Raw genomic sequence first — 25,001 nt, 5'->3', positions numbered from 1 at the left:
AAGGCCGTCCACAAGGTTTAGGAGTGTGTCTATGGGAAGGTTTTACCATTCTTCCAGAAACGCATTTGTGAGGTCAGGTACTGTGAACGAGAAGGGTCTCTGCTCTAATTCATCTAAAAGGTGTTTTATAGGGTTGAGGTCAGGACAGTCAAGTCCCATCCCCCCAAACTCGTCGTTATGGACCTTGCTTTGTCAGCTTCCTTCTCTATATGCAAAGTAGAGAGTGTCCTGACACTCCTGCTCGCCCCCTCAAGGGCTTTCTCCACACCAGGGAGAAAGCCTTGCATTACTGTGTGGAGTTACAGACAGAACAGGAAGTGAGGATTTCTCAGAAGAAAAAAGGACATTTAAATTTTAAAAGCAAAATGGAAGGATGAGGTAAGTGAAGGAGGACTGCACTAACGTAAAGGAAGATATTTAGGGAAATTTTCTTTTACCTTTACAACCCCTTAAAGTTCAATGCTTCCGAACATGCGTCAACTCGATTCTGAGCATGCATGTTTTTTTCTCTGTCAGAGTTCCCTACAGACGAACAGAATTTCCGATATATATTTTTTCCGTCGGAAAAAAAGAGACATGTTCATTTTCTAAATTCCGACGGGAAAAAGTCAGATGGGGCACACACGGTCGGAATATCCGATGAAAGAATTCCGTCTGACTTTTTCCTTCGGAAATTCCGAACGTGTGTACAAGGCATAACAGGGTCAGCATACCAAGACATATTGGACAGTTTCATGCTCCCAACTTTATTGGAACAGTTTGGGGACGGCCCATTCCTGTTCCAACATGACTGCACAAAGAAAGGTCCATAAAGACAGGGATGATTTTTTTTTACATTTTTTCAGCACTCTGTGACCAGAGCAATATAATGTTACCATAGTAACATTGTACTACTCTGGGGAAGTAATCAGGATTTTTTATTTATTTTTTACACATTGGGGTAGATTCAAGTAGAATGGCGCTTCTTTGTGCGGGCGTAACGTATCCTATTTACGTTATGCCGCCGCAACTTTTACAGGCAAGTGCCGTATTCTTAAAAGAAAGTTGCGGCGGCGTAGCGTAAATAGCCCGGCGTAAGCCCGCCTAATTCAAATTCTAAAGAGGTGGGCGTGTGTTATTTAAATCAGGCTTGACCTGACGTGATTGACGTCTTTCTTGAACGGCGCATGCGCCGTCCGTGGAATTTCCCAGTGTGCATTGCTCCGCAAGGACGTCATTGGATTCGAGGTGAACGTAAATGACGTCCAGCCCCATTCACGGACGACTTAGGCAAACGACGTAACTTTTAAAAATTTGACGCGGGAACGACGGCCAAACTTAACATAGGATACGCCTCATATAGCAGGGGTAACTATACGCCGGGAAAAGCCGTACGGAAACGTCGTAAATGTACTGCGTCGGCCGGGCGTACGTTTGTGAATTTGCGTATCTAGCTGATTTACATATTCTAGGCGTAAATCAGCATACACGCCCCTAGAGGCCAGCGTAAATATGCAGTTAAGATCCGACGGCGTAAGAGACTTACGTCGGTCGGATCTTAGTCAAATCTAGGCGTATCTGATTCTATGAATCAGGCGTATAGATACGACTCTCTGCCGGACTCAAAGATACAACGGCGTATCAGGAGATACGCCGTCGTATCTTCTCTCTGAATCTACCCCATTATGTTTGCTTATAGCTGTGAATTACATTGCTATAAGCAAGCATGTTACTGAAGGAAACGGATTCATTCAGTTTGTTTTGTTCATGGGACAGATGGGCTGTGATTGGCCCTGTCTGTACCATATGATCAAATTGACGAATCACAGCTAGCAACACAATTGTACACAATAGATGGCATGAAAGGAAGCCATCCATTGTCATTGTGATTGGTCACGGTGGTCACATGGTACTGGCAGCAAGCCGATACTCTGATCAGTCATCAGCCGAGGACACGGCCAGTGACAGATCACGCAGCTGCGCAGCCCCGTTAGTGTCGCTTTCTGACAGGAGGTCATGTGATCTTAAAGCCACCGCCCGGCTGTAATTGTGCTATAGGCCGGAACGGTAGGTGGTAATAACATTAATGTACAATATGCAGGGCCGTCTTTAATATGGTTTGGGCCCTGGGCAAACATTTTTTTTGGGCCCCCCTCCAGCTTATTTTGGGCCTGGCTGGTTCACATGTATGTTTTGGCGGCCCTTATTTGTGCAGGTACAGCAGCCCATTGATTTGAATGGGCTGCCATGCCTTCGTTTCCTGCAGAAAAAAGGTGCATTCAGCATTTTAAAAATACAGTTGCCTTAAAATCCATTCTGCTTTTGCACCATGCTACTTACCTGCAGTTCTTGCACACACAAACGCACTGTGTTTTTAAAAGCGTGACCTAAACGTCTCAAAATGCAGCAAGTTTGACAGTGCGGGAACTGCAGATAAGTCACAGCAGACAGCAGAATGGACAGACAGTGCTGTATTTCAATGCTTGATGGGCATAGGGGTGCCGTGTGTGCAGCCTATTACATGAGGCATGCGCTTTTCTTTGCAGCAAACACATACATGTGAACCAGCCAGCCAGGCCCAAAATAAGCCCATCAAGCAGTTAAATACAGACAGTAATGCCATGTGCTCTGAGGCCTTACTCAGCCTGGACTGCAGGTCTGGTCTGTGATTTAAAGAGTTCCTCTATTTTACACATGGCATGGCATGGGGTCCCATGGTGCTAAAGCAGAATGGACAGACGGTGCTGTGACCCCCATGCCATGCCATGTGTAAAATAGAGGAACTTTTTAAAACACTGACCAGACCTGCAGTGAATCATCAAATATTATAAAGACTTTGGGCACACTCTACAGAAAACTTCTATTTACAATATAGATTAGAAAACAGTGACATACCTTGAGGAGCAGGACATGAAGAAGTCAGCCTCGGGAAGAGCAAACTGGGGATGTTATAAAATCACATTCTAATTTTTATATGCAAGCAGCACCCAGTGGCAGGAAGGGAGAAGTGCACGTCTAAAGGGAAGCCAGGGGTGCTGTACATTTTAAAACACTGGGAAGGGAAGCAGTACTGTCATTGGCTGCGTGCCGCTGATGATTTTCAGCCTGATTTGTGGGCAGCACAGGGGCTTAATGGGCGGCAGGGCCGCCATCAGGAATTATGGGGCCACTTACACAGCTTAAGGCATGGGCCCCCTGGAGCAGAGAACTGGGAGGGGGGTGCTGCCGCCTGAAATTGAGAAGCAGGGGGGGGCTGCCGCGAATTTAGAAGCGGGGGGCCCTTTACAAAAAAAGAAATAAAGAAAGAAATAAAGAAAAATATAAATAAAAAAGGGGTGTAGCCATCCGGGGCCCTGGGGACCTCTGGGCCCTTTAATAAAAAGAAAAAAAAAATATATATAAAAAAAATATATATTTTTTTTAAAAAGGGGGTTGCCATCTGGGGCCCTGGGGACCTCTGGGCCCTTTAATATTTTTTTTTTTATAAAAATAAATTACAAAAAAAAAGGGGGTTGCCATCCGGGACCTCTGGGCCCTTTAATAAAAAATAAAAAATATATATATAAAAAATAAACATTATAAAAAAAAGGGGGGGTTGCCATCCAGGGCCCTGGGGACCTCTGGGCCCTTTAATAATAGAAATAAATTATATATATATATATATATATATATATATATATATATATATATATATATATATATATATATAAAACAAAAATAAAAAAATAAACATTTATAAAAAAAATAAAAAAGGGTGTTTGCCACATGGGGCCATGGGGACCTCTGAACCATTTAATAAAAAAATATATATATATATAAAAAAAAAGAAATAAAAAGAAAAAAAGAAATAAAATATGAAAAAAAAATTATAAAAAAAAGGGGGGTTGCCATCCGGGGCCCTGGGGACCTTTAATACAAAATAAAAATATATTAAAAATGTTTTTTTATTTAAAAATAAATAAAAAAAGGGGGGGTTGCCATCTGGGGCCCTGGGGACCTCCGGACCCCTAAAAAAAAAAAATATATATATATATTTTTTTTTTCAAAGGGGGTTGCTTTGGGCCCCCAACAGTGACAGGGCCCAGTGGTGACTGGTCCTTTTTTACATTAGGCTTTTACTATCTCACACAATTTTTATTTGTTTAGAGATTCTTTAGAAATCAATATGGGACCAAAAGCATTTGTAAGAATGAAGGCAGAACCCAAGGAAGATTAAATAAATAAATAAAAAATATCACAATTATATATCAGTTTATTAAACATTATATCATGATTTTTTTACCCAATGAAGGAAAAATATATTTGTTCAGTTTTCCTGAGCTCTATGATAACACAAGTGCTGGATTATGGCCTTTAATAAAAAAATAAAAAATATATATATAAAAAATAAACATTATAAAAAAAAGGGGGGGTTGCCATCCAGGGCCCTGGGGACCTCTGGGCCCTTTAATAATAGAAATAAATTTTATATATATATATATATATATATATATATATATATATATATATATAAACAAAAATAAAAAAATAAACATTTATAAAAAAAATAAAAAAGGGTGTTTGCCACATGGGGCCATGGGGACCTCTGAACCCTTTAATAAAAAAATATATATATATAAAAAAAAGAAATAAAAAGAAAAAAAGAAATAAAATATGAAAAAAAATTATAAAAAAAAGGGGGGTTGCCATCCGGGGCCCTGGGGACCTTTAATACAAAATAAAAATATATTAAAAATGTTTTTTTATTTAAAAATAAATAAAAAAAGGGGGGTTGCCATCTGGGGCCCTGGGGACCTCCGGACCCCTAAAAAAAAAAAAATATATATATATATTTTTTTTTTCAAAGGGGGTTGCTTTGGGCCCCCAACAGTGACAGGGCCCAGTGGTGACTGGTCCTTTTTTACATTAGGCTTTTACTATCTCACACAATTTTTATTTGTTTAGAGATTCTTTAGAAATCAATATGGGACCAAAAGCATTTGTAAGAATGAAGGCAGAACCCAAGGAAGATTAAATAAATAAATAAAAAATATCACAATTATATATCAGTTTATTAAACATTATATCATGATTTTTTTACCCAATGAAGGAAAAATATATTTGTTCAGTTTTCCTGAGCTCTATGGTAACACAAGTGCTGGATTATGGCCTTTATCTGGGGTGACAAAATGGCTGACAGGTCGCTACCAGGAAGTACCGAAATACAGTGAAAGGTTCTGATTCTTCAAAAGTCATAAAAGGAGATCCTGTACAGGTTGTGTTTAACGTCTTGGTGTTTAGTATATAAAAAAAGTACGTTATAAATATGTATAAAATACATGTAAAATTTGTCTATGAAAGGCATGGCAAGATGGCGCAGATAATTTAGGTTGGTCTAGTATCTTGGGTAGAGATCTCTCACTAGCTCACCGTCACCTCTCTTTTTGTCCAGCCACTTGCCACATGGAAAAATGGTCGTCACTCCAGTGGCGGAATTGGTGACCTCGACCCTCTCCAGCAGCCAGCCAGGGTTGAGTCCACTATTATCATGTTCTACACGAACTTTCTTCATCTCGCCCAGGTCTAACGTCTCGATATAAAAACGGTTGGTCTTTCCTCGTTCAAAGAGGTTCCTCATCTTCTGTTTTAGGTCGTGCTTGCCCGAGTCTCCATTGGACCCGAACATAATGATGGAAACATTGGCGTCTGTTCCTGATCCCTTTTCGAAACCAGTGACTATGATGACTTCGTATTTCACCGGAACGAGGCTGCGGGCCTTACTGGCAAAGCTCTCGATGGTCTTGGCACACTCAAAGACTTTGTAGTCGTCTCTTTTGTTGCGCAGTGGAACCTTGGCATTGCAGTTAAAGATATATCTAGATATGGAAAGAATTGAGTTAGAGCCAGTACTCCTTATCAAGCACCAAACAACAATCCATAGAAACACAGACAAGTGATAACAGGAAAAGTCCATCGAATCTGCCCTTTTTTTGGGTTAAAGCGGAGGTTTTTTTTTAAAGTCAGCAGCTACAAACACTGGCCCAGATTCAGGTAGGACTTGTGCATTATTTGCGGAGGCACAGAGCAACGACTTTGCCCTACGCCCCCGCAAATAATTTGCGCTGCCCTCGATTCACGGAGCAGTAGCTCCGTAAATTGCGAGGGCGCGCCGGCAAAATTGCCCAGCGTAAGCGCGCGCAATGTAAATGATCCTGCCGTGCATTGCGGCAAATGACGTCGCAAGGACGTCATTTGCTTCAAAGTGAACGTGAATGGCGTCCAGCGCCATTCACGATTCACTTACGCAAACGACGTAAAATTCGAACGTCGCGACGCGGGAACGCCGGGTATCCTTTAGCATTGGCTGCCCCTGCTTTTAGCATGGGCAGCCTTACGCTAAAGACGCCGTACGCAACCGACGTAACTTGCGTACGGAGGGGGCGCGCAACATTGTGAATCGGCGTAAGTATGCAATTTGCATACTATACGCTGACCACAATGGGAGCGCCCCCTAGCGGTCAACGCAAGAATGCAGCCTAAAATCTGCGTGGCATAAGAGCCTTATGCCACGCAGATTTTAGGCTGCAGTCGGCGTAACGAGTTCTCTGAATCAGGAGAACTCGTTACGCCGGCGCAAGTCAGCAGTTGCGCTGCGTAACTATGGTTACGCAGGCGCAATTGCTACCTGAATCTGGGCCACTGTAGCTGCTGACTTTTAATAAGCACACTTACCTGTCCAGTGTGCCTGCGATGTCGGCCGCTGACAAAATTAATATAAGACCCAGGCTTATTTTTGGGGAAACACGGTAGTTGCCCAATCCATTCATTTGTTCAGGTCTCTCTGTAAACTTTCTATATCCCCCCCCCTCCTGCTGTCTTCTGGGAAACACACTGGTCCCAGGAGACAGCAGGAACCAGTGAGGACGGGCCGTGCCGCTTGCGCATGTGCAGTAGGGAACCGAGCAGTGGAGCTGCAAGGCTTCACTTCCTGATTCCCTCACCGAGGATGGCGACGGGGGCATCTGAAAGACGAGCGATTCCTCGGCTTCGGCTGCCGACATTGCGGCCACGCTGGACAGGTAAGTGTCCAGTTATTAAAAGTCAGCAGCTGCAGAATTTGTAGCTGCTGGCTTTTAAAAAAAAAAATTTGGGTGGACCTCCGCTTTAACGTCTGCTTTACTGGGGGAAAACATGGGGATATATGCAAATATTGTAGAGATGTATTGCATATGCTTTTTTTTCCCTGTAAGCTGTCCTTGGCATTCACTTTAAAGTGGATGTAGACCCAAACCCAGTCTTGCCACACAGAGTTAATCCAGCTCTGAGCAATCCTCTTTTATTGTTCAGTGAAAATTAACAGACTTCCAGATAAAAACCTGTCTAAATAAAAGTCCTTTCCTCTCTCCTTGCTTTGAGTGACAGGTTATTTACATACCGTATTTATCGGCGTATACCGCGCACTTTTTTGCCCTGAAAATCAGGGCAAAATCGTGGGTGCGCGGTATACGTAGATACCCGCTTTCCCGCGCCGAGTTTGAATACTGCGCCGGCAAATACCGAGCGCAGTACACTCGTGTATCGTCGGGCCAGTCTCGGCTCCTCTCGCGCTGACGTCCTGGACGTACAGGACGTCAGCGCGAGAGTTGCCGAGCCTGCCCGACGATACACGAGTGTACTGCGCTCGGTATATGTCGGTGCAGTATTCAAACTCGGTGCGGGAAACGAGCGGGGAGGACGCGAGGACACCGCAGAAGGACGCCGGACCCGACGAAGAGGACACCCGAAGCCGCAGACGGACGCCGGACCCGACGAGGCCGCCGATGGACGCCGCGCAAGACACCAAAACTGTAAGTACAAAAAATCTTTTTCCCACAGGAATTGGGGCAACTTTAGGGGTGCGCGCTATACGCGGGAGCACTCTATACCCCGATAAATACGGTATCTAGCTTGGACATGATTATCATATGTTATGTTATGTTTATCATAATATGAGGTGATCCACAGTATAAAAAGTGAGAAATCCACCCCTCCCCCACATAACACATCCTGGTAATATACAATGAACTGTGATTCACCTCATATTATGATAAACATAACATAACATGTCCAAGCTAGATATGTAAATAACCTGTCACTCAAAGCAAGGAGAGAGGAAAGGACTTTTTATTTAGACAGGTTTTTATCTGGAAGTCTGTTAATTTTCACTGAACAACAAAAGAGGATTGCTCAGAGCTGGATTAACTCTGTGTGGCAAGACTGGGCACAGACCATAGGAAATCTTATAGTCTACATTGTGACATCAAAAAAATAAATAAATTTTTTGGGGTTTACATTCACTTTAAGGTAACAGGGTGGTGAAAAGGGCAGGAAGCGTAATATTTTCTAGGTAACGCCTCCGATTTGTAGGTTTGGCGTTCAGGTTTAAAATAGCACTGGTTGTTACTATAATCCCAAATATATGCATGTTTTATCATAATGGTTGGTAAGATTAGTGGGCCAGATTCACAGTGGAGATACGACAGAGTATCTTAGATACTCCGTCGTATCTCTGTTTCTATTTATGCGACTGATTCATAGAATCAGTTACGCATAGATATCCCTAAGATCCGACAGGTGTAATTGTTTTACACTGTCGGATCTTAGGATGCAGTACCGCGGCCGCCGCTGGGGGGAGTTTGCGTCGTAAACCAGCGTCGGGTATGCAAATTAGTTCGCTACGTCGCCGCTAGTCTAGTTTCCCGTCGCAAAGTTAGTCGTCGTTTTTGGTGCCTTAACTTTAGTCAGCAAACGTATTGCTGTCTAAAGTATGGCCGTCGTTCCCACGTCGAAATTTAAAATTTCACGTCGTTTGCGTAACACGTCCGGGAATATGGAATTACGCTACGCGCGTCGCCGTTCGAAAAAATGACGTCACGGCGCGCAAAGCACGGCGGGAGTTACGAAACGGAGCATGCGCAGTAGGTCCGGCGCGGGAGCGCGCCTAATTTAAATGGCACACGCCCATTTAAATTACGCGGTCTTACGCCGGAGGCTGCCGGTGTAGTTTTCATCGCAAGTGCTTTGTGAATCAGGCACTTGCGATGAAAACTTGCGGAGGTGTAACGTATCTACGATACGTTACGCCGCCGCACTTGTACCTGAATCTGGCCCTATAATCCCAAATATATGCATGTTTTATCATAATGGTTGATAAGATTAGTCTTCCTTATGCCGCGTACACACGATCGGAATTTTGGCTCAAACTTGTGTTGCATACACACGGTCACACAAATGTTGTCGGAAATTCCAAACATCAGGAACGCGGTAACGTACAACACTACGACGAGCCGAGAAAAATGAAGTTCAATGATTCCGAGCATGCGTAGGATTTTTGTGCGTCGGAATTGCATTTAGACGATCAGAATTTTCAACAAGAACTTTTGCAGTCGGAAAATTTGAGAATCAGCTCTCCGATGGGGCCTACACATGGTCGGAATTTCCGACCAAAATCTCACATCAAACATTTCTTGTCGATAAATACCGGTCATGTGTACGCAGCATTATGCTTGATCAGTGTACTAGTCGATGTGATGAACATGTCAAGTCCGCTTTATGAAGAAAATCCACTTACTGGTTTCCAAGTTCCAATTCTGTGATGGTGATCTCCTTCACGTGCCAGTGCAAATCTTGCTTGGGAGAAAACTTCTTCCCATCCTTAGGACAATGGCCAACGCATATTGCTGCAATATCACCCACGTTCTTTGATGGAAACTTAAACACATCCGTTGCATTCCTGAGGAAAAGCAATATATCTTATATTTTATATTTTATATTTTTTTTTTTTTACCTGCAAGGCAAAATGCATAATCAGCTAGTATGCACCGCATAATAGCTGATTATGAAATACTTACCTAAAAACGAGGTGAACAACACTTACCTGGTTCACGCCGAGCGAGATGTCATCTTGCTCCGGCGTGTCTTCCGGGTATCGCCGCTCCAGCGCTGTGATTGGCTGGAGCGGCGCCGCTCCAGCGCTGTGATTGGCTGGAGCGGCGATGACGTCACTCCCGCGCATGCGCGCGGGAGATTTAAAAATCGGCAAGGTCCGGCGGCTGCCGGATCTTCCGCCGTGGATCCCCCCTGCGCATGCGCCGCCCGCATTGCGAGGGGAATATCTCCTAAACCGTACAGGTTTAGGAGATATTCTTTTTACCTACAGGTAAGCCTTGTTATAGGCTTACCTGTAGGTAAAAGTGCAAATTTAAGGTTTACAACCGCTTTAACAGAAGCTGCTTTGGCCTTTATGTGAAATACACATAATTCTGATAATCTGTTATTACCTTGGTGTGGTCACTTCATAGGGTCTCCTCTCTTGAATTCTAGAATGGATTTATAGCTTCTAACTTTATTAACCACTTAACCATTTAAGACCCGGACCAATATGCAGGTAAAGGACCAGGCCCCTTTTTGCGATTCGGCACTGCGTTGCCTTAACTGATAATTGCGCGGTCGTGACGTGGCTCCCAAACAAAATTCACGTGCTTTTTTCCCCACAAATAGAGCTTTCTTTTGGTGTTATTTGATCACCTCTGCGGTTTTTATTTTTTGCGCTATAAACAAAAATAGAGCGACAATTTTGAAAAAAAATCTATATTTTTTACTTTTTGCTATAATAAATATCCCCCAAAAAAAGATATAAAAAAACTTTTTTTTTCCCTCAGTTTAGGCCGATACGTATTCTTGTACATATTTTTGGTAAAAAAAAAAAATCGCAATAATTTATTGGGCTAGATTCAGTAAGAAGTTACGTCGGCGTATCTGTTGATACGCCGCATAACTTCTAGGATGCGCCGGCGTATCCTTTTTCTGTATTCAGAAAGCAAGATACGCTGGAATTTTACTAAGATACGACCGACGTAAGTCTCTTACGCCATCGTATCTTAGGGTGCATATTTACGCTGGCCGCTAGGTGGCGCTTTCGTTGATTTCGGCGTAGAATATGCAAATGAGCTAGAGACGCCGATTCAGAAACGTACGTGCGCCCGGCGGATTTTTTTACGTTGTTTACGTAAGGCTTTTTCTGGCGTAAGGTTACTCCTGCTATATGAGGAGTATTCAATGTTAAGTATGGACGTCGGGACAGCGTCGAATTTTGCGTCGTTTACGTTGTTTGCGTAAGTCGTTCGCGAATAGGGCTTTGCGTAAATTATGTTCACGTCGAAAGCATCGACCATTTGCGACGTGATTAGGAGCATGCGCACTGGGACGCGTTCACGGACGGCGCATGCGCCGTTCGTTAGAGACGTCATTTACGTGGGGTCATGTTTTATTTACATAAAACACGCCCACCTCTTCACAATTTGAATTTGGCGCGCTTACGCCAGGAGATTTACGCTACGCCGCCGTAACTTAGGGCACAGGTTCTTTGTGAATCCAGCCCAGCCCAGCCTCACTAAGTTACGGCGGCGTAGCGTGTCCGCACAAACTTACGGCGGGCTATCTGAATCTAGCCCATAGCGTTTACAAAATAGGGGATAGTTTTATGTCATTTTTATTTAATATTTTTTTTTTACTACTAATGGCGGCGATCAGCGATTTTTTTTCGTGACTGCGACATTATGGCGGACACATCTGACAATTTTTAGAAATTTTTGGGACCATTGTCATTTTCACAGCAAAAAGTACTATAAAAATGCATTGTTTACTGTGAAAATGACAATTGCAGTTTGGGAGTTAACCACTAGGGGGCGCTGAAGGGGTTAAGTGTGACCTCATGTGTGTTTCTAACTGTAGGGGGGCGGGGCTGGACGTGTGATGGCATTGATCACCTTTCTCTATATCAGGGAACAGACGATCAATGACAGTGCCACTGTGAAGAACGGGCAAGGTGTGCTTACACTCACCTCTCCCCGTTCTTCAGCTCCTGTGACCGATCGCGGGACTCCGGCCGCAATCGGGTCTGCGGGTCCCGCGCTCACGGAGCTTCGGACCAGGTCACGGGCGCTTGCCTGCGGCGCGACCCACGGCTGGGCACTTAAAGAGGACGTATAGGTATGTGCTTGTGCCCAGCCGTGCCATTCTGCCGACGTATATTGGCGTTAGGCAGTCCTTAAGTGGTTAAGGACTGCCGCACGCACTTTTACGTCGGCAGAATGTCACGGACAGGCAAATCTACGTATATATACGTCCCTATAAATTTGCCGCCGTGTGGGTACCTGCGCGCGCCCCTGCCACGAGCTCCGTGATCGTGCCCGCTGGACCCGCGGACTCGATGTCCACCGGTGTCCCGCGATCATGTGTCACGGAGCCGCAGAATGAAGGATGCCTGTGTAAACAAGCATCTCCCTGTTCTGCCTAGTGACATGACACTGATCATCGGCTCCCTGTCATCGGGAGCAGCGATCAGTGTTGTGTCACCCTAAGCCACGCCCCCTAACAGTTAGAATCACTCCCTAGGACACACTTAACCCCTTCCTAGGCCCCTAGTGGTTAACCCCTTTCAATGCCAGTCACATTTACACAATAATCAGTGCATTCTTATAGCACTGGTCGCTGTATAAATTTGAATGGTCCCAAAATAGTGCCAAAAGAGTCCGATGTGTCCGCCATAATGTCGCTGCCACGATAAAAAAATCGCAGATTGGCGCCAAAAAAATATTAATAAAAATGCCATTAAAAATATTCCCCTATTTTGTAAACGCTATAACTTTTGCACAAACCAATCAATAAACGCTTATTGCGATTTTTTTTTACCAAAAAATATGTAGAAGAATACGTATCGGCCTAAACTGAGGAAAAAACATGTTTTTTATAGATTTTTTGGGGGATATTTATTATAGCAAAAAAGTTAAAAATATATATTTTTTTTTCAAAATTGTCGCTCTATTTTTGTTTATATCGCAAAAAAAAAAAAACGCAGAGGTGATCAAATACCACCAAAAGAAAGCTCTATTTGTGGGGAAAAAAGGACGCCAATGTTGTTTGGGTGCAACATCGCACGACCGCACAATTGTCAGTTATATATCAGACAGGAGGCTCATATCTTATGCATTAACTTTCTTTATTAATGCCCATAGCAGACATTTTTTAAAAACTTTTCTATTAACTTTTTAATAAAAGAATTTTGATCAGTGAACTACAACTCCCAGCAGTCTTTGCAATCCGTAACCACGCCCAGGTCGGTGACCTCTATATAATAGACTGCCCGACTAGGAACCTCCTCTTTCTTTCTGCTCATAGCAAAGATAAGTACTCCATTGTAATTTCTCAGTTATTTATAATTGTATTACTTTGTTAGTAGATATTACTTTAAGAGATTATTAGGATTATGGATATATTTATCCGCCTACCAATCCCAGCTTTTCACTGGGATATTATTCCTACTATTTTGTTTTAATTAAGGTAATTTGTCCTTATTTACTTCTGTCCCCAGCTTTTCACTGGGATATTATTCCTACTATTTTGTTTTAATTAAGGTAATTTGTCCTTATTTACTTCTGTCCCCAGCTTTTCACTGGGATATTTTCTGCTGCTGTGCTCCGCTGAGCGCCGTTTGTCACTACAGTTACATGGATCGGGGTTCCCCCGGGTTCTCCTCTAGCTGGTGCATCTATCACCTCACACAGGCGCCGCGCCATTTTCGCCGCTTACCCGTCCTTCCCGCGCGCCGCGGGGGGGAGGGGTCCTTCTCCCCCCTCACACTCTCCACTAACTGCATCGCCTGCACGTCCCAGCGCTGTTGTAACAGGGCAACCAATCGGAGGAGAGTCACAGGACATGTGACTCTTCCTCCTCACAGGCAGCTAGCATAGGCTCTCTCCTCACGCTGTAACGTCAGTCCCTGCACTGCGGCGGTGAGGAGAGAGCTGGTACTGGATTCTACTTACTTTTATGCTTATCCCATACTATTATCTAATTAGATAAATCCCTTTATAACTAGCGATTGCCTGCTCAGTAACCTTACTGTTTCTGGAGGTTATAGATTAGCCAGAACATAATATTGTCTGAGCATAATATAGTCTTCTCAAGCAGCAGCATGTCTGATCTCCCTGCCCCTACCGATCCCATGGAGGATAACACTACTAGAGATGCAGCCCCAGCCCTGAATGCTGTCCAAATTCAGGAGCTTGTTAACAAGTCTATCCTGGCTGCCCTGACCGCTGCTGCTTCCTCCAGGGGCCATATTCCCATGACCCCACATTTACCAACGCCGCATGGCGACGAACCACCGACCAAGAAGGGCAAGGCCACCCAAAAACGTAAACACACTCTGGCGGTGATGGACTCCCCGGCAGGGGAAGGAAATAATATGCCTCAGGTAAACCCTAACTCGGCTTACCAACCCCAGCATCATACACACTCAACTAGACCCCTGGACCCCAGGGAGATACAATTTAAAGGGTTTAAGGCCGTAAGAAGGGCCAAACCGGACTCCTATATTGACTCCCCTCAGGAGGATTCTGATGACCCCTTAGAGGGATCGGATGAGTCAGAGCCGGATTCTTATGAGGACGATGCTGGGGAGACGGCGCTCACCACAGCTGCCACCCCTGCCACGCAGGGAGATATTCTCCTAGACTCCCTAGGAGAACCGTTCTTTGATCCGAACGCTATTAGTCACCCGCGGTCCGGAGAATGGACCCCGCTACCAGAGGTCAACCAATATGTTGAATTATGGGCCAGAAAATCCCTTGACAGGGTTTGCCGCAACAAACTAAGGGCGGAATGCCCCAGGCCCCTCATACCTAATAAGGTGGTGGCTACCCCTGAGATAGACCCTATCTTAAGTAAATACTTAATGAAATCTGGCAAATTCCAGAGGAAAGGGGTAGAAAGATCATTCCGATCTATTCAGGACCGTGTCTTAGACATGATGGGACCCCTGACTAAGATTCTTAATCTGTCGGAACAGGCGGCAGCATCCGGGCAACCGGTAGATTTACAACAGCTGAGAGGCTGGGCGCAAAGGGCAATATGCCTGGCCGGCACTGCCAATACGGCATGTTCGATTGAAAGACGCCGTTCTATATTGATGCGCCTCGATCCCCAATTAGCCCATCTGGCGGAATCAGAACCTGGACCGTCGGCCGACGGTATGTTGTTTGGGGACTCCTTGCTAAAGGACGTCAACAAATTTGTAGGCCTTTTTACAAGTCTGGACAAGGCTCAAAATTCATTGAGGAAATCAGGAAACCCCAAGGTTTTTAACAGGGCCGGCAGAAATAGAGGCCGTTCTACCGGCCGTGCCCCGTCCTACAGGCCACAAAATAGAACCCCAGTACATTACCAGTACCAGCAGAATCAATCTTACGCCGCCCCGGTGGCGCAACCTGCACCCTTTTTTCCACCAAGGGGCAGACCATGGCGAGGACGAGGTGGACGCGGTTACCCTCGATCCCGACCTCCCACTGGTGAGTATAATGCACACACCACTCATTCACATTCCTGTGGGGGGACGTCTCAGGTATTTTACCCACGCCTGGTCTGCGATTACGGCAGACGCGTGGATATTACACACTGTCACAGGGTTCACCGTGGATATCATGACACCCCCACCACTCAATGTTATGCCTCCACCCATCCGCTTCGCAAACCAGAACGTTGCTCTAATAGACAACGAACTGCGAGAATTACTGACCAAACAGGCAGTAGTAGAGGTGGATCATTGCTCCCCAGGTTTCATCAGCAATTTATTCCTGGTACACAAAAAAGACGGAGGCTATCGCCCAGTAATCAACCTCAGGGAGTTGAACCAATATGTCGTTTACCGACATTTCAAAATGGAGGGTATTCACTACCTCCGAGACCTCCTACACCCAGGGGACTGGCTCGTGAAAGTGGACCTGAAGGATGCTTACCTCACGGTTCCCATTCACCCAGAATCACAACATCTCTTACGTTTCCCATGGAAGAGCAGGATGTGGCAATTCACCTGTCTCCCATTCGGGCTGTCGTCCGCCCCTTGGTGTTTTACCAAACTCCTGAAACCAGTGGTGGCGGCACTAAGAAGCAGAGGAGTACGTCTGGTCATTTACCTGGACGACATCCTCATCCTAGCTTTCTCGGAGACTCAAGCCCATCTCCACATGTCTTGGACTGTGTCATTGTTACTTCAACTGGGTTTCATCGTCAACCAGGACAAATCGATATTGATTCCCTCTCAAACGATGGAATTTTTAGGTTTTACGGTGGACACCATCCAATCCACCCTCAGCCTCCCCAACACCAAACTCGCTTTAATACGCAAAGAAATTCGGGCTGCACTACACAAAGGTTACCTGTCCCTACGCACGCTAGCGCGTCTCGTGGGCCTCTTGGCAGCTTCCATACAAGCTATTTTCCCGGCCCCATTACACTACAGAGCCCTACAGCGGCTCAAAATCATGCACCTGAGACAAGGACTCAGGTACACCAACGAAGTTCCCCTAGACAGGGAGGCGATCGAGGAGTTGAAATGGTGGCTTCACCATGCCGTGGAATGGAACGGCAGGACCATTTTCAATCCTTACCCGGATGTGGTCATAGAATCGGACGCCAGCCGCAGGGGCTGGGGCGCCAGATGCGGCAGGGCGTCCACCGGGGGGACTTGGTCTGTAGAGGAAACCAAACTACATATCAACGCCCTAGAGCTCCTGGCAGCGTTTTTCGCTCTCAGGAGTTTTATGCCACATACCTCTACGTGCTGTATTCTCTTCCGCATGGACAACATAGCGGCAGTCCAGTACGTCAACCGCCTGGGGGGTACCAAATCCAAAGTCTTAGCGACCATCGCGAAAGACTTTTGGCACTACTGCTTAGATCACAACATAACCCCCGTCGCGGAATATATTCCGGGCGTTTCCAATTCAGTGGCCGACTGGAACTCTCGATACCTGAGGGATTCCAGCGATTGGAGACTGGACCGTGCGGTATTTCTCCATCTGCAACGGATCTGGGGCCCATTTTCCATAGACCTTTTCGCCTCTCGACTCAACCATCAGCTGCCCCGCTTCTACAGCTGGAGGCCGGACCCAGAGGCCTATGCGGTCGACGCTCTACACCAGCCTTGGCCGGAGGGCACGCACTACGCATTCCCTCCCTTCCAATTAATCCCCAGACTCCTCATTCGGATTGCCACACTGGAAGCAACGGTGGTGCTGATCACACCATGGTGGCCGACCCAACCGTGGTTTCCCCTCCTTCTGGGGATGACCGCGGATCACCCCAGGCTCTTGCCTCATTCTCCCCACCTCCTCACCAATCCGAGCGGGGATCCGCATCCCCTGATCTTGGAGGACAACCTACCACTCTTGGCGTGGCTGGTTTCGGGATCACGGATGCTGACAACATCCTTTCACAGTCGGCTCGGAACCTCCTCACCCTGGCCTGGGCCCCCGGGACTCGATCGGCATATCGATCAGCCTGGGGGCTCTGGGTGCGTTGGTGTGATCGACGGCAAGTCGATCCCATACGAGCCCCTGTGCCATTAGTGGTGAATTATTTGGCAGACTCCTTTGAATCTGGCAAATCGTTCAGCTCTATAAACGTCTACCGATCAGCTATATCAGCATACCACTGCCCCGTAGATTCCCTACCTATCGGCAGACACCCACTAGTCTGTCGACTCCTAAGAGGCATAAGATTTCAACGTCCCCCACGGCCTAGATACCAAGCAACCTGGGATGTTTCCAAGGTGCTGGATATGTTCGCCAGGTGGGAGGATAACCCAGATCTGCCTTTGAGACTTCTTTCCGTCAAACTGACAGTCCTTCTCTGCCTAGTGTCCATCAAAAGGGTATCCGATGTCAGAGCTTTGGATATCTCTAGACGACAATTCTCACCACAAGGAGTCAAATTCTCTGTGGTACGCAGGACCAAGACCGGCATCCAATCGGTCTTCTACCCGTGTTTTCCTACTCACCCACTCCTATGCGTGGTTCGGTGCCTTCAGGCATATGAACTACAAACCGCTAGTTTGCGTTCCCCGGGTCTGTCGCAGTTATTGGTGTCTTACGTCAAGCCACATTTTCCAGTCTCGTCGGCCACGCTAGCGCGCTGGGTACGAGTTGCCATGGACATGGCCGGTATTGATGTGTCCCTCTTCGGAGCCCACTCCGCCAGAGGGGCCATGGCCACCAAGGTAGTCACGGCAGGAGGCTCCCTTTCCGATCTTTTAATGGCGGCCGACTGGTCTTCAGAGACCACCTTCCGCCAGTTTTACTTTAGGCCACAAGATCATGTATCCATGGCGGTTTTACCATAAATGTTGAATATACAGGTCTCCTGTAACGGTATGCATATTATGTCTGCAGAATTAAAATGTTAGCTTTAAACTTGCATAAGATATGAGCCTCCTGTCTGATATATAAATCTAGATTTTCCTAGCTTGTGACGGAAAATATAAGTTATATGAAGACAGGAGGCGAGTATCTTCCCTCCCTTCCCACCCTATTATGTATATTTTCTGATTTCTTCGCAGGTTACTGAAAATCGTACCAGGTTATGATCCCAGATTGGGATATTCTGAAGAGTTCATGTCTCCTTACCCCTGTTGGGTCGGAACGACTGTTAACCCTCGTTGGGTAGAAATGACCTCAGCGTCCCAGTTGGGACTCGGCAAGCAACCTCGTACCAAGCTCTGGATTCTTCGGATCTACACCGACCGGCCCACAATCCAAGAGATCGACATCTGACGGACAAGACGACGACCTCCGGTTGACAAGACCATTCGCAGCAAGAAAGAGGAGGTTCCTAGTCGGGCAGTCTATTATATAGAGGTCACCGACCTGGGCGTGGTTACGGATTGCAAAGACTGCTGGGAGTTGTAGTTCACTGATCAAAATTCTTTTATTAAAAAGTTAATAGAAAAGTTTTTAAAAAATGTCTGCTATGGGCATTAATAAAGAAAGTTAATGCATAAGATACTCGCCTCCTGTCTTCATATAACTTATATTTTCCGTCACAAGCTAGGAAAATCTAGATTTAAAGCTACGCAGTGCTAAATGCTTGCACAACTTGCCATATCTGATCAATATCTCCCTTTTTACTGGGAATAAGATCAACAAGCCACGTCCTTTTAACCTTACTCATTTTTAACCACTTGCCGCCCGCCCAATTACAAAATGACGACGGCAAAGTGGTTTCAATATCCTGACTGCACGTCATATGACGTCCTCAGGATATTGAGCCGCCGCGCGCCCCCGGGGGCGCGCATCGCGGCGATCGTTGTTGCGGGGTGTCAGCCTCTCTACATCCCTGATACCTCTAACACTTTAGCCACCCAAACTACCCCAAGCATTGCTACCCCCTTTATACCCCAAATCCCCCCTCAGCATTGTTTTCCCCCATACACCCTTGATATCCCCCAGCACCATTATTCCATCCATGTTGTACCCCCTTTTCCAGTGGAGATACAGTGCATGTAAACTTTTGTCTCTGTGCCCACCTCCAGCACTGCACTCACCTATACCAATCAAGCAGGCAGAAGGAGGGGCGGAGGAGGGAGCATCCCTCTGGGCATTCCAAGCCCTTCAGTGCTGGACAGCTGAACTCACAGGTGGGCTCTCAGTGCTGCCGACTCAGCAGCTCCCACTCCAGCTCCTACCCCGCAGCCTTCGTTTCCCTAGCATTCAAGCTGCATGGGGCGGGGTCAAAGCATCACTGGCGCTCTGGCCCTGCCCCACCCTGCTGGCTGTGAAATAATAGGTATCATTCTACACAGCATGGCGCACCGCTGTCAGCCTGCCCCCTGTATGTATCCATCACTCTCAGTGCCATCATTGGGACCCCAATTTTGTGGGCAAGATCAGCTGCTTTGAGGAAAGTGTAGGGGCCCCCCCATGCAGCTGGGGCCCCTGAGCAGTGCCCAGGTGTGCCTAACTCATTAAGACAGCCCTGTCAACCCCAATGTGTGCCACTTCCTTATCACACAATGAACTATTCTACAAGGCTGACATCTCTACAGGCAGTTGTAAGCCCAGCAAAGAATCTCGTCTCATTCCTTTCCGAGAGGGCTTCACCGGAGGTATCCTTGTATCCTGCCCATGTCAGTACATACCGAGCAAATCTCCTCTTCTTGGAGTTGTTCTCCAGTAGAAACTCCTTAGATCTTCCCTTCTTCCCTTCTAATACAATCCAGACGTTCTCTTTTGACTCGGCATCATTGCGGTCACTTGTCACCGTCACTATCTCATATGCTGCAGGAAGACAATAAGAAAACAGTATTATCCAAGTGTTTGTACGGCGATATGGTGAACAATGACCCATATGCTGCCACTGAAATGCATTCACTATAATTGACATGAAATTTTAGGTGATTTTTTCCAACAATAGCTGAAAACATCTATTGAGTGAAAGTTGCCAACATTGAGGTCGATTAACTAAAAGTGGAGAGTGCGAAATCTGGTGTAGTTCTGCATGGCAGCCAATCAGCTTCTAACTTCAGCTTGTTCAATGAACCGCTTTCCGACCGCCGCACGCCTATTTACGTCGACAGAATGGCACGGCAGTGCAAATGGGCATATATATATTTATGGTCGTTACCCTCTGACCGAGAGAGATGTGGATCACATAAACACGCGACAAGACTTACAACATAAATAGACCTGAAGTGTGCCTTGGTGGTCTGGTCAGTATGCCAAGAAAAGGGGGCATACCCAAGGTAAGTAATGGGTAGTTAATTGAAGAAGGATATGCTGAGAAGTGCCCTGAAAAAGGGAAGGGCGGGAGGGTGTCGAATGCGATTGAATGCGCAGACTCACGGACATGAGGTGAGCTGGAAAGAGTCGGCCCAGTGACGTGTAGTACCGCACACTGAACCGACAGAGAGCATGTGTGAGTGGGCTGCTTAAATACCCTCCGGGCTCCTCCCATAAACTCAGGCCACCATACTGGCCTTCTTATTTATGGTCGTTACCCTCTGACCGAGAGAGATGTGGATCACATAAACACGCGACAAGACTTACAACATAAATAGACCTGAAGTGTGCCTTGGTGGTCTGGTCAGTATGCCAAGAAAAGGGGGCAAAAGACTCAGATAGGGAAATAGTTTATATTGATTTCTTGTATTTATTGAGCCAGCTTGGTAAAGGCTTGTGCCATTCCTTCATGAGGATTTGGGATGTATGTGGCAAAACAAGGAGACTTCCATCAGCCTGGTATCTTGATTACGTAGTCTGGTACTCCCTGTTGGGAGGCAACTGAGGCTGCTCCAAAGAATGTCCAGAGAACTGACTGGGGTTTGAAGCCCAAGTTACTTAGGAGGATTCTGACATGCTTGACACACTGGCTGACACTCAGGGAGCTGGTTTAGAAAGGGTAGCAACGAGCTACCATCAGATTGGCTGGGTAGATGGAGCAGTAGTGGATCGAGCACCGTCACTGGGCGTCAGGCGTTGTCAGTCTGAAACAGCTTGATGTCAACCCCAGGGGCTGGTTTGTTGCGTTTGCAGACTGTGAGAGTGTAGTGGTTCGAAAGCGAGTCGGGTGGCGTCGGAGCAGTGTGTGACTGCCGGAGCCGCTGACTAAATTCACTAGGTTGTAGGGAACCGTAGAAGGCCTGGTAGATGGCTGTTCGGGTGACTAGTCTGGGCAAAGCCCTAAACAGGGAACGAGTAAGGATTTTAGACATGTCCATAAAGAGGGGACTCTTGAAAGGTAGGCGCTTGCCACTGACTACAGGTTGGTGCTTCTGTATGCCCTGTAGGAGGGACTTGACTGCATGGGCTCGAGAATACTGATGGTTTACTGGGGTCCTGCAGGGACAGGAAATGCTGGATGCCATCTAGATATGGCGTGATAGTATTGAGAAATGGTCAGCTGCATGTGGCAATACGATATGAAGGCTAGGATGTGTCCAACTGCTGCTTCGGGGCAAGGGGCCAAAAATTTGAGATTAGTGTTCCAAGCAGTGCGATAGGCCTTCAGTGTGTTGCATGCCAAGGAGTGGTTAATAAGTTGGATTGCGTTGGTGAGATGTGACTTCAGTCCATCGTCAGCAATGTCCATGGTGGGACAGGGATAGTTGTTGGGTCGGCTCCAGGCTCTTGCTGGAAAAAACATCCATTCCAAGGTTGGAATAGGAAAGCGCATCAGCTGCTTTTTGCATTTGCCTGGAAAAAGTTCTACATAAGATATTAACTGGTGACGGAGTGACAGCTGCGCGAGCCTGCGCAGGAAATGATGGGGAGTGACTTAGATCTACCTTAATTGATGATGTTGGCTGTGGCCTGATTGTCTGTGGTGAAGAACAGTGTCTGTCCTGTTCAAGTGTGGTCCCAGACCTGGGCAGCTGCCACAATGGGGTGCAGCACGAGGTGTGATGAAGACTGGGTGAAAAAATGTAAGAGAATTTCTGGGGGCCAAGTTTTGGAGAACCAGTGGCGGCCTAAAATGGCTGCAAAAGCCTTTGGTGGCTCGGCTGACACTGCCAGGATGAAGATTGAAATGCTGTTCTATCAGGTGGGGAAGTTGTCCCACATAGCTAAGTCTGCTACTGATGCTTGGTCTAGTTTGAGAACTTGGACTGGATCTTGCATTGGTGTGAGAAAATCAAGACAATACACAGGTGCTCAACAAGACGATATACATGCACTCGCCGGCCAACGTGCACTCGCTGGTGCTGGATGAAAACCTGAACTAACCGCAGGGAAAAAACAGAGAAAAGATGAGTGGCCCGCGTGCCACTGAAAAAGAATGGCCAACTGGGTGCCACTGTGTGTTTGTGTGGCTGATTGTCACTGAGGTGTGTTTGCAAGTTTAGTTTGTATTCGGGTTTGCACGTAGGTGCCTGCCGCAAAGTGTTTTATACTACTGCAGACAATATTGTGCGGTTGCAAGGGTGTCAGTGAGTGTCAGGTTGCTGGGACGATATTGTGTGGTTGCAGGGGCCTTGAGTATGAAGGTTTGTTTTGAGACGGCATTGGGTGGTTGCAAGGGTCTCAGTCTGGTTTGCTGAGACGATATTGCGTGGTTGCAAGGGTCTCAGTCTGGTTTGCTGAGACGATATTGCGTGGTTGCAAGGGTCTCAGTCTGGTTTGCTGAGACGATATTGCGTGGTTGCAAAAGGTCTCGATGATTATGAGGTTGTTTTGAGATGGCATTGTGTGGTTGCCACGACTTTGTATGGCTGAAAAGGTCTGAACGGGTGTGAGGTTGCTGAGATGAGATTGTGTGGTTGCAAAGGTCTAGACGGGTGTGAGGTAGCTGAGATGATATTACATTTAGCAAGGGTCTCAAATGAGTGTCAAGTTGCTGAGACAATATTCCCCTTTTATTTTTATTTTTTTATGAAAACGACTGTGAATGAAACGCTGGTAAACATTAGTTACCGCATCTGGCAGTGTTTACAAGCTGTTACAGGCATTGGCGTTTCAAATGCGTTTCGAATGCCTCTGAACATCCGTCTGAACCCATTTTTTTTTTTTACCAACAGCAGTGTACATGAGGCCAAAGATGATTTGTCTGGCTGCAAGGGTCTCAATGAATGCCAGGTTGCTGGGGCGAGACTGCATGGTCACAAAGGTCTTTGACGAGTGGGAGGTTGCTCAAGACAGTATTGCGTGGTTGCAAGGGTCTCGATGAGTGTGGCGCTGCTGAGACGGTATTGCGTTTGCAAGGGTCTGAACTATGGTGTGAGGCTGCTGAGACGGTATTGCGTGGTTGCAAGGGTCTCGATGAGTGTGGTGCTTCTGAGACGGTATTGCGTTTGCAAGGGTCTCAACAATGGTGTGAGGCTGCTGAGACGGTATTGCGTGGTTGCAAGGGTCTCGATGAGTGTGGGGCTGCTGAGACGGTATTGCGTGGTTGCAAGGGTCTCGATGAGTGTGGGGCTGCTGAGACGGTATTGCGTTTGCAAGGGTCTGAACTATGGTGTGAGGCTGCTGAGACGGTATTGCGTGGTTGCAAGGGTCTCGATGAGTGTGGTGCTTCTGAGACGGTATTGCGTTTGCAAGGGTCTCAACAATGGTGTGAGGCTGCTGAGACGGTATTGCGTGGTTGCAAGGGTCTTGATGAGTGTAGGGCTGCTGAGATGGTATTGCGTTTGCATGGGTCTCAACAATGGTGTGAGGCTACTGAGATGGTATTGCGTGGTTGCAAGAGTCTTGATGAGTGTAGGGCTGCTGAGACGGTATTGCGTTTGCAAGGGTCTCAACAATGGTGTGAGGCTGCTGAGACGATTTTGCATGGTTGCAATGGTCTCAACAGGTGTTAGGTTGCTGGGCCGAGATTGTGTGGTGACAATTTTTTAATTTTTCTGCACTTTTTATATTTCTTTTTGCGTTTTTTATAATTTTTTATTTTTTTATTTTTTTGTAAGGGTCATGTGTTGCAAGGGTCTTAACAAGGGTGTCAGGCTGCTGAGACAATTTTGTGTGCTTGCAAGAGTCTCCATGAGTGTGGGGCTGCTGAGACGGTATTGCGTTTGCAAGGGTCTCAACAAGGGTGTCAGGCTGCAGAGACGAATTTTGCGTGCTTTCCAAGAGTCTCCATGAGTGTGGGGCTGCTGAGACGGTATTGCATTTGCAAGGGTCTTAACAAGGGTGTCAGGCTGCTGAGACAATTTTGTGTGCTTGCAAGAGTCTCCATGAGTGTGAGGCTGCTGAGACGGTATTGCGTTTGCAAGGGTCTCAACAAGGATGTCAGGCTGCAGAGACTAATTTTGCGTGCTTTCCAAGAGTCTCCATGAGTGTGGGGCTGCTGAGACGGTATTGCGTTTGCAAGGGTCTTAACAAGGGTGTCAGGCTGCTGAGACAATTGTGTGCTTGCAAGAGTCTCCATGAGTGTGGGGCTGCTAAAACGGTATTGCGTTTGCAAGGGTCTCAACAAGGGTGTCAGGCTGCGGAGACAAATTTTGCGTCGTTGCAACGGTCTGAACATTTATTTTTTTATTTTTTCTGCACTTTTATATTTCTTTTTGCGTTTTTTTTTGTGGTTTTTTTTTTTTTGCGATTTTTTTTTTTTTTATAATTTTTTATTTATTTATTTTTTTGTAAGGGTCATGTGTTGCAAGGGTCTTAACAAGGGTGTCAGGCTGCTGAGACGATTTTGTGTGGTTGCAAGAGTCTCGATGAGTGTGGGGCTGCTGA

General features: G+C 46.4%; 1 protein-coding gene across 1 annotated transcript in view; it reads right to left on the bottom strand.

The window, feature by feature from the left end:
• Window positions 1–5,011: 5,011 nt before the first annotated feature.
• Window positions 5,012–25,001, bottom strand: part of LOXHD1 (lipoxygenase homology PLAT domains 1) — a 328,148-nt gene continuing 308,158 nt past the window's right edge. The window contains exons 41-43 of the mRNA XM_040336339.1: window positions 19,973–20,111; window positions 9,569–9,730; window positions 5,012–5,834 (exon numbers count right to left, since the gene is read on the bottom strand). Of these exons, the coding sequence (XP_040192273.1) occupies window positions 5,354–5,834; window positions 9,569–9,730; window positions 19,973–20,111 (782 nt within the window). The 3' untranslated portion in view covers window positions 5,012–5,353. The remainder of the gene's footprint in view (window positions 5,835–9,568; window positions 9,731–19,972; window positions 20,112–25,001) is intronic.

The sequence above is a fragment of the Rana temporaria genome, chromosome 1 (assembly GCF_905171775.1).
Source record: "Rana temporaria chromosome 1, aRanTem1.1, whole genome shotgun sequence".
Lineage (NCBI taxonomy): Eukaryota > Metazoa > Chordata > Amphibia > Anura > Ranidae > Rana > Rana temporaria.
This window is presented reverse-complemented; position numbering and strand designations above follow the sequence as displayed.